The 10,977-nt window shown below is 37.3% G+C and overlaps 1 protein-coding gene across 1 annotated transcript; it reads left to right on the top strand.

The window, feature by feature from the left end:
* Positions 1 to 3,324: 3,324 nt before the first annotated feature.
* Positions 3,325 to 7,804, top strand: LOC149837791 (uncharacterized). The gene is made up of 3 exons (XM_090008125.1): positions 3,325 to 3,584; positions 3,938 to 5,732; positions 7,667 to 7,804. The coding sequence occupies exons 1-3, from the start codon at positions 3,325 to 3,327 to the stop codon at positions 7,802 to 7,804; spliced, it is 2,193 nt and encodes a 730-aa protein (XP_089864251.1).
* The last annotated feature ends 3,173 nt before the right edge of the window (positions 7,805 to 10,977 follow it).

The raw sequence follows: 10,977 nt of genomic DNA, 5'->3' as shown, positions 1-10,977 counted from the left end.
AATGGTTGGCAAAAGAGCTGCCAGAACCAGTCAAGTGGCACAACGATGCCGTTTGTTAGAACGATGTCAGAATGACTCGTCTCCCTAATACCTGTAAGGGCACCGTACTTGTAAGAGTCGTTGCACCGAAGTAGTGGTAGCGCCTTGACGAGGTCCTGAGCTCGTTACGTAAAAAATACGCCGAGTAGCCAATCTGTAGAGATCGAGTCATGTGCATGCTCCTTGTGAATTATCAGACAACCGGACTCATAAAGGTCGTTGAGCCAGAGTGTGTTGTTTCCACTGAAAAGGGTGAAGTGCTCGTCAAGGCCGAAGTGCCGAGAGCAGAGTTAAGCATGCATATGAATAAAACCTTTGTTCCACAGTGAAAGCTGTGTGGTTGATTGGGGCCAAGTACATACTTCTCAAAGGCTGCCCTATAGGCATGCAATGTTCGTCAAGTAATTGTAAGATCGGCAGCCCCCTTTCAGAATTTCTCACCGAGGAAGACAGTGATGGCGCAACCTTGAGTGACATATATTTCACACGAACCTGATAGAGTTCATTGATGGCCTCCGTCACTGAGAGGTATGGAGGTCATGGTTATCCTTAAATATCTAAGGATTGAACCCAGAGCTGGACCTGTAAAGAGGCCAGTGAGGCTTGGGCCTCAGGGCCCCTGGGCCCAAAAAATTTTTAGGGGCCAATTTTTAAGGCCTGAGCTCCCCATTTGTTTAGAAAAGGTTCGGGTAAAAGATCAAACCCGGATCTTTTACCCGACCCGGATCCGATTAAACATTGAAAAAACATGCGCCCCCTCGTCTTCTTCAATTTGTGCGGTTGTGCCCTCTCGTCATTCCATATGGTCTGGTGCCTGGTGCTAGTGGAGAGTCTCATACAGTGGATTTGTGCCCTCTCGTCATTTCTTTGTCTTCTTCAATCTATGCGGTTGTGCCCTCTCGTCATTGGCCAGACTTCCTCTGGTTGGTCTTATAACTTATAAGGTTAGTTCAATTCATATCACCACTGTATGATCTGTATCTGCTTTTTTCTTTAACATCAACCTGCTATTTTTTTCCCATATAGTGTTTCCCCAACTTCCACACCAACAAACTAGACATCATCCTATTCCTCAAACAGAGACGACACTGGTTTTTGGCTTGAGTTGCTACCAAATTACCAATCAATCTCTCCTCACTTGAAAATGATACATGATCGGCACTGCTGCTGTTGCACAAGGCTTCCCTTGCTGGATTGGAGTTTGAGTCGGGTTGTTCGACATCTAGTGTATCTAATGGAGGAATAGTATAGTCTGAATTCCTATCAGACATACTGCCCTGAAAATATGGTGTTTCCCGCCAGCTAACCCAATCTGGCAGGCGGCAGTGACTCTTCACCAAATAGATTCTTCTCCACCAATTCATTCTGGAAGAAGCTAACATGATCAGAAATAATCACCTTTTCCATATCTGAGGATAGTGACTTCACACAATTCAAATTATTTTTCACATCTGTTTGTAGTTTCTATGATTTAATTTCTTTTAGTTGTTACTTTATTTCTTATTTCAGTAGCATAGCATCCTTTGCTAATTAGACTTGATCGTAAACATTAGCAAATCTTCTGAATTATTAACTTTTAGATTGTGTTTTATTTTTTTCAAGAATTACCTATTGATAATTCATATTTGTTTAAGGTTATGTTTGGTGAATTTGATAAGTATTCTCTTGTCAATGAAATTTTGTGTAAAGAAAATCTTTTGCATACTCTAGATTGTCCTTTGCATTCTAGTATTATTGCAGAAGTACACAATGAAGATCATGTCAACAGGTAAAAAATCTACCAATTTATTTTTTTAATACTTTTGGTGGTTTTGTTTTCTTGAGCAGATCTGAAATTGATTTGTGTTTGAATGTTTATTTAGATTTTGTTTAGGGCAGGTGAACGTTTTCTTCACAGATTTCGTATTACATTTGAAGTGACGTTAGACCTGTTTTTAAGTCAAATATGATTTTTGTTGAATTCTGTTATTGTATTCAATCTGCTACTGCTACCACTACCACTTGCCAAACCCTCACCACCATTAAGATTAATGTCAAGTTGTCAGCCATCCTTGAATCTTGATGGTGAAGTGCCAACAAACTCACTTATAAGTCTATCTTCTTGGAAAGCAAACCAATTGGAATTTGTAAAAAGGCAATCACTGCAACAAGACGACCAGATCAATTAGTAACAACTAAAATCAAGCGAGCAGATTGATCTCTCATTTTCAACATAACCTAAGAGATTACCTATCTTGACTCTTCACAAACCTGCCCAAAGATGATATAACTTGAACAGATTTATCATCAAAATACACATCCTGTTGACAACCACTGCATCAAGGAGAATATATTGATATTATCAGTGAAAACCAAGAGAAAAAATTCATTTTCATTTGCACTATACCCTAAGAGATTACCTTTCCTGATTGTCCCCGACTCCCCAAGCCTGCTCGAGGATGACATAATAGCTTTAGCAGATTCATCATCAAAATATACATTCTGTTGTTTCCAGAACCAGTCTTGGTAAACAGAACAAAAAAAGAAAAGAAAAAAGAAACAACTTTTGCAGCATAATTCAGGACAAATATTAACAGTGCAAACCATCACTATATACAAATAGCTCACACAAGATAGCAAAATATCCAGAAGTTTTCAAATCAAAAAGCTCAAAAGTGTGAAGAAATATGTACAATATATTATATATAGTGTCATAAAATATGTGCAACTCAAGCCAAAAACCTACTATTTTTTTTCCACATAGTGTTTCCTGCTTGGACGATTTTATGTACCTTTTACATACTTTTCTATGTTTTCAGGTCAAACATGTTGTTCTTCTGCACCATTTCATAAGTATTTAAAAGAATCTTTCTTGAAAATGCTTTGAAGAGTCTTTATTAGCAGCTTGTACTTGTATTATTGCTACATATCTGTGAAATGCTTCAGCATCTTAATGGTAATAAAAATTTTCACTTGTTTATGATATGCAGTAAATGCCTCGGTTGTGTATATGTTCAGCGACAGTCAAAATCATCAGATTTTAAGGGTGTCTCAGGTACTTTAGTTAATTATAGGTATTTTGTTAAATTCTGATTTCTAATTTGTGATTTGTTAATTATAGGTATTTGTGATTTGTGATTTGTTAATTATAAGCAACAAAAAATGCCTCCTAAGCATAAATCTGGTGCTCAAAAGAGAAAAAAGAGAGAAAGAGAAGCAATATTAATTCAAAGTCAAACTGGAGCTATCAACAAATATTTTAATAGAACTGTGGAACCAAATGAGGAAGCCCATGAAACTGTGGATATGAATGAAAATGAGGAAGCCCATGAATTCATGGATCTGAATGAAAATGAGGAAGTCTATGAAACTATGCATTTGAATGAAAATGAGGAAGTGAATGAAATTATGGACTTGAATGAAAATGAGGAAGTGAATGACATCTTGTTTCAAGAAACTGAAGATGGAACTCGAACTGAAGAGATTAAAGAAACTGAAGATTCAACTACGAATTTAGAGGATTGTGCAAATTGGAATAACATTGATATGAAACTCCGAGATTTTTAGTAGAAATGGGTCCAAAGAGAGTGGATGACATCTTGTTTCCTAAAGATAGAAACAATAAGCACTTTGATTCATCACATTATACACGTGTACTGACAAATGGGCAGACATCTGATAGAAGATGGCTAATATATTCTATCTCTTTAGATAAAATATTTTGCTTCTGCTGCAAGTTGTTCAAAACACCACAAATGATGAGCAGAATGGGGCAATTAGGCAATCATGGATACAACGATTGACATAATATGCATAGAAGTCTTAGAAATCATGAAGCTAGTAGAGATCATATGGAATGCATGTTTTCTTAGATTGATTTAGAAAAGAGACTCAAAACAAACCAAACAATTGATTGAAGTGTGCAAGTTCAAATCAACAAAGAGAGGCAGCATTGGAGGCAAGTTTTGACAAGAATAATTTCCATTGTGAAAAGACTTGCCAAAAACACTTTAGCATTTCGAGGAGATAATGAGAAACTCTATGGTGAGAACAATGGCCTATTTTTGCAAATGATAGAAATGGTTGCTGAATTTGATCCAGTAATGGAGGAGCACGTTCGACGTGCTCAAGCACAAGAAATTCAGTATACATACCTTGGACCCAAAATTCAAAATGAGTTAATTTTGACATTAGCCAACGAAGTGAGAAGTGCAATCATTGCGAAAGTTAAACATGCAAAATATTTTTCAGTAATTCTTGATTGTACTCCTGACGCGAGTCATGAAGAACAAATGTCTCTAGTACTACGATGTGTTGACGATTCGATAGACACACCGAAAATAGAAGAATATTGGATTGAATTTTTGAAGGTGGATGATACATCAGGACTTGGATTGTCAACTGAATTGAAAAATGTGCTAACTATACTTGGGCTTGATATTGATGATATAAGAGGGCAAGGGTATGACAACGGTGCTAACATGAGTGGAAGACACAAAGGTGTACAAAAAAGAATACTTGAAATGAATCCTAGAACTTTCTACACTCCATGTGGTTGTCATAGTCTTAATTTGACGATTGTGGATATGGTAGAATGTTGTCCTAAAGCTAAATCATTCTTTGGAGTAGTGCAACGCATCTACACATTGTTTTCTTCTTCTCCAAAGAGATGGAAATTTTTTAAAGATATGGTACCCGGTCTGACTCTGAAGCCATTATCACAAACACGGTGGGAAAGTCATGTTGAGAGTGTAAAAGCTATAAAAGATCAAACTACACAAATAAGAGATGCTTTGCTTGAATTGGCTGAAAAAAGTGAAGATTCCAAAACAAAGAGTGAGGCTGAGACCTTAGCAATTTTTTATTTGGAGAATTTTGAGTTCTTACTTGGAATGGTTATTTGGTACAAATTGTTATATGCAATTAATAATGTCAGTAAGTTTCTTCAATCTGAAAGTATGGATATTGGCATTGCAGTCAACCTCTTACAAGGACTTATTGTATTTCTTGATGAGTATAGAGAATGTGGATTTTCCAGTGCCATGGATGAAGCTAAGAAACTAGCAAATGACATGGGGTTTGAACCTAAATTTCAAAAAAAACGCATAACCCGAAGAAAGAAACAGTTTGATGAAAGTGGCAGTGACGATGTAACACTATCAAGTGAAGAATCTTTTAGAGTAGAATATTTTCTGTTTATAATTGATCAAGCTCGATCTTCCCTTCAACTCCGGTTTGAACAATTTAAACAATATGAAGAGACTTTTGGATTTTTGTTAAACTTAGAGAAGTTGAAGACTGAAGTCGATCCCTTAAATAGCTTAGAGAAGCATTGTGAGAAGCTTGAGAAATGTTTAAGTCATGATGGACGTTCAGATATTGATGGTTATGATTTATCTATAGAATTGATGACCCTAAAGTGTTATTTAACCACTGAAAGAACGACAATTGATGTACTACGTCATTTGGCGAAACTAGATGGTTTATTCCCAAATGCTTATATTGCTTATAAGATTTTGCTAACAATACCAGTTACCGTTGCAGCAACAGAAAGAAGTTTCTCAAAATTGAAGTTAATCAAGAATTATCTTAGATCAACTATGTCTCAGGACAGATTGAATGGATTGACTATGTTGTCAATTGAGAAAGAAATAATTGAACAACTTGATTATACTGATTTGATAAATATTTTTGCATCTAAAACTGCTAGACGAGTATTGTTTAGGTAGTTTATATAAATATTTTATATAATTTTATTTAATATAATATAAATATTTGGAATATTATATTTGTTTAATGTGAATGCAAATTTTATTGTCATTTTGATTCTTTACAAAAAATTGGGAGGCGCTGCCCCCGAACTCCTACTATTAATAGGGGGCCCATTTTTTCCCCCGCCTCAGGCCCCATAAAACACAGGTACGGCTCTGATTGAACCCAACTACTGCAGTGGGAGAATGCATTCAAATACCTAGTAAGGATCTCTTCTGTTATGTTGTACCGTCCTACTAGGGGGATGGAGTCAACAGGTCTCTGAGGTATCTAAAATACATAGAATAATCAACCCCCAGATTGTCGCGTTTTCGCCCAGATATGAGTCCCCTAAGCCCATGGGGAGGTGCAATTATCGAAACAAAGCATTAGCTTAGGTTCAACGATGCTTGAATGTATGAGTGTATGGACGTTGTTGAGTCAGTCCTACATAACCTTTGTGAAGGTGTCATGATCGTTATACGACTGGACCGACTAGGCAAAGACCCGTATTGTATCTGCACGACTAAGCGAAGCTCGAGGAGCTGTCCTTAGCTGCGTAGGATACAGATGTGCCAAGTATGAAGACTTGAGCTAGACATCCCTTTGAGACCCGAAAGAGGTCAAGGCAGAGTCGTGGAGACTTGAGCAAATGTGCAACTCATAGCCCTAAGGAGGCTCTTGCGATATACGCTAAGTCTTGGAGGCTTGAGCGTCGTTATTGCAAACTGCGACCCTGAGTGGTCATCATATGTACTTGAGTTGAATGGATATGTGATTGCATGCTTACCAGACCATCAGTGGTTCTGACCCCGTTTAATAGGGATTTCAGGTGTTGGACCTGCATGGCGATATGCGGAGCAAGGCGGCATCGAGTTCCAGGGTTTCTCTAGACAAGAGTTATACCGCTTCCTTTTATTGAACCTATATTGTTTTTCCAAGCAGTGATGTTATAATAAACATGTGGTTTTCGATAAAATGGAACACTTCGATGGTCAATGAGTTGTTTGGCCACATATCTGCAACGTGCTCAGAGTTTTCTAAAACTGACGACTCATTATCGTCTGATTCCGCTGCTAAAAGCTTTTCTAAGTTCCGCTGCAAAGAAAAAAAAAAGAAATTCATGAAAATTTTAACTTAGCTTTGTTTTGGAAATCCGGGGCGTTACATATGGCGTCTGGATTCGCCTGTGGTGTTTTCTCCCTTTTCACTTGCTCTTATATGGTGTCACATTTATTGAAAACAACAAGGAAGGAATTGTTTTGAGACTAAGGGTCGAAATAAAAAAAAAAGATAAGAAAGAAAAGGGATGCTGGAATAGGAGTTCCAAGTTTGTTAGCACAACAGTGCAATAGGTTCTGACATCTATTACCATAAGAAACCATTTCATCTGCAGCAATACTTCCCAAGATCTTTCTTATGCTGGAATGGTTGATAAGAATGTTAACCCCTCTTCGCCCTGTGTCAACATTGTTGGTACAATTAAAGTTCTCCCAAGGTGATGGAAAGGAGGAAGTTGTGTCGGTGATGCCCTACCACTTGGAAACCATTGGAGTGATTTTTGCTCTTTCAGTAGGACTTGCCTACCCTGTTTCTCTCACCTTAGTCGAGCATCATGGCATGCCAAAAAAGAAAAATAAACAAAAAATGTTGTTCAGCTAGATGTAGGTCCACATTAGGGGGGAGCATACGTCTGTTGCCCCATGGCTTAGAGTTTGTTGTGATCCTTTTGTCTCCAGCAATTTAGAAAAGGCTATCAAAACCAATAGTGAATACTATGTTTCTTTAGAAGTGAGGATATCATTAAAGAAAGTTCAAATTTTAGATTAAAAAAAATAAGAAAAGAATAGAAAAGAGAGGACTGGGGCTACGATTCTTGCTCTTGTGATTAATACAGTGGATATATCAGACAATGGCGAGGATATATGCAGAGGCATCTAATGACCAGATGCTGAACTTCGACCTCGTCAACATTATGCATTATTTGGTCACTCTTGGACAAGGTCTGTATGAAGAAATTGATACGTCTGTTTAATTTTGTATGGCTAAAGATGGCTGGAGATTTATGGGACTGGTTTAGTGAAGTAGCAAAAAGTTTGAATCCTCAACGGATATATGGGATCCCAGCTTCAGATTTTCTTGATGGCACAGCCGCTCTCTCTCAAGTTTGATATATCCGCTAGTGCTTGGTGCTCTCACAGGCTAGTTGAAGGGATCATGCGACCAGTCAATAACCTCCTTGGGGAGTTTCACCCATCATTTGTTTTCTTCTTTGTTTATTTTTTTTTCTTTTTTTTACTTATTAAACTGCCCTTAGCAAACCTATCTCCAATAAAGCTTATGTGATCCCATTTTCCTTGCTTACTTGGCTCCTCCCTATACTAGGCTGCCTGTTATTTAGCTTTCCACACACCTATAGTAGTGTAACGCCCCAAATATTTAACTTGAAAATTTTGGAATAAATTTTTTTTTTCTAAACAACAACGGAAAAGCTTTCTTAAATCCTTCGTCAAATTATTTGGGCGGGTTACAAGTAATAGCACAGAATCAAGGCATTTAAGTAAAATAAATTCTTGCATTGAAATACTACTTATTTACAACTTAATGATTTATTACAAGTCATATTCCTCAGGACATCCGAAGAAGATATGGTCACATGGCACTGTCGCAGCGACGACCACAATTGCTCGTCATTCAGTTTCCTGAAAAACATTAATTCAGAAAGGGTCAGACTACCACGTCTGAGTAAGTGATACAGTCCAAAATACATATGTGCAGTTTCATGTGAACAAGTATATGTGCGACAAGTTTAGATAGAACTAATAACCATTTAACAATTGATAAATGTAAAAGTCACTAAAGTCAAACATTTGATGATATATTTCATCCATATCAAAGCACGATCCATAAACCATATTTATATAAGTAATAACAACTTTGGAACTTATGTGGGTGTACAACTGACTTAAGTAAAGCATTTCATGTAAAGTGTGCATAAAGCACAATTATCAATGTTCAACACATTGTTCATAAGTTATCACAATTTTCATATAAAGGAAAACCAATTTGAATCATGCCCTGCAGGAGTCACAACTTACTCCAAAAATTTCAACAGCAAACAGTATGCAACTACTTGAAGATTTTTCTCAATGCACTAACTTTATGTTTCATCTTGTTAATCACCCTGTGGGTACGCACAGGCATTCGACATCGTAGCGGACCGAGACCACACGGGGGTTTATTCTTTGATAACCCGTATGACTAGCCGTACGGATATCCAAAGGGGACGGTTCATGACCAAGAGAGTACTCCCCAAAGGCTAGAACTAGAATTTGGATGCACCCTTTACTTCTGCAGAAGACTTGGATCTACCACCTAGGACGAAGTGGTAGTCCTGGTCCCCTAACTCCGAGGACTGGGGATCGGGTGAGACGCCTCGCTCTCACAAAATAAGAATGTCCCACGGAGTTTGTACCATCTACCCTCTCTAAGGTAGACCATGGGTCCAGTAACATACACTGTCTTTCAGGTGTACCCAGAGCCCTGGGAAACCAGTAACATATACCGTTGTCAGGTATACCCAGTATCCCGGGAAACCAGTAACATATACCATTTCAGGTATACCCAAAATCCCATATATTATTTTATATGTGCATGATTTTCATTTTTTCTTTGTTTGGATCCAGTAACATACACCGTCTGTCAGGTGTACCTGGAACTTTGGAGAAAATCTAGTAACATATACCCTCTTTCAGGTATACCTAGAATCCCAAATAGAAACTGGTAACAAATACCGTCTTTCAGGTATACCAGAGTCTAGAATTTTCCTTTATGTCACCATGTATTAATTTAGCCTTTGTTTTTGGTGCTAGGGTATACATATCGTACCCCACTGGTTACGCCGCAACATAACATTATTCAACTTTATCAGTTCTTAAGTGCTCGTATGGCACTACGAGACCGCAAGCTCGATTTTGAGCTCTTACATGATCATGACATGACAAGTGCCCTTTAATAGGCAATTATGTGCAGAACAAGCATACATCAATCGGCACAAAACATGTCATAATATTTACAAGCCATCGTGACTCAATTATATGCAATTCTCTTAGCATTATATGTACCCGTTTGGCACCACAAAGATTTGTCCTGCGCAGTTTCAATTTGTTTTATCGTGCTTTCGTAATATTTCTCAATTTTGCAATTATAACAAACATGTGTGTTTACCAACAAGCCAAATACAAAACCATAGGCAATATGACTACATCATTATTATCTCGTTCAATCCTCAATACGTACATTCTCAATACGTACAACCATGTCCCAGTGTGTGTGTCCACGGAAATAGCAACACCCATTTGAATTCCCATATTAATTCAGGTAGTCGAATAAATAAGGATATGTTAAGAATTGAGGTCTTTCAAATTCAAGCATTTATGATCTAAAGATTTCACAAGACCTTCGTCGCTCAAAGAGAGAAGATTCAAGGGATACATTCATTTGTGCTTCTCTGTGTTACGACATACGTTACAGGACTACAAAAAAATCTGTTTGCATTTGGATGCCACAATGTGTTTATCATTCTAAGTATAGTAAAAGAAATCACAGCACACATGGCTTACTTTCGTTGGTGAGCATTATGGTTTACCCATGTAATTCATGGGATATGCTTACATGTTTCTCACCTATCACAATAGAGATGCTAAGACAAACTCTTGATCATGTAATCATCTAAAGTTGACATTAAAAAGGAGATGTGCTACTTCAACAGGGAAAACTAATTGGTTTATGATAGAGTCTGAGTATCACGATTTCACATCAGGGTGTTCATATCCAGTAGCAAAACATAATGGTAGATTATCATGCAACTTGCAGTCATTTGCATGATAATGAATCTTAACACTAAGTTTGAGTTGCTGAAATTCAGATTGCAAACTGTCAGTCAAGGGTGCATCTCATTTAGAATGGTAGATAACATTAATGCTAAGTCTGAGTTTAATAGAACTCAAGCTTCAACTGTTAGTGAAGGTTTGCATCACATTTGTATTGAAATTTAACGTTAATATGAAGTCTGAGTGCACTGAAACTCAGATTTAAAACTGTCCAACTATATATATATATATATATTTTTCATTGGATTAATACAGTAGTTTAACCTGTTGTGTTAAGTATCCAATTTGATACAAAGCTAATTAAGTAACCCCATTA

This window comes from Nuphar pumila, chromosome 5, assembly GCF_984573655.1.
Source record: "Nuphar pumila chromosome 5, dmNupPumi1.hap1.1, whole genome shotgun sequence".
In the NCBI taxonomy this organism is placed as follows: domain Eukaryota; kingdom Viridiplantae; phylum Streptophyta; class Magnoliopsida; order Nymphaeales; family Nymphaeaceae; genus Nuphar; species Nuphar pumila.
This window is presented reverse-complemented; position numbering and strand designations above follow the sequence as displayed.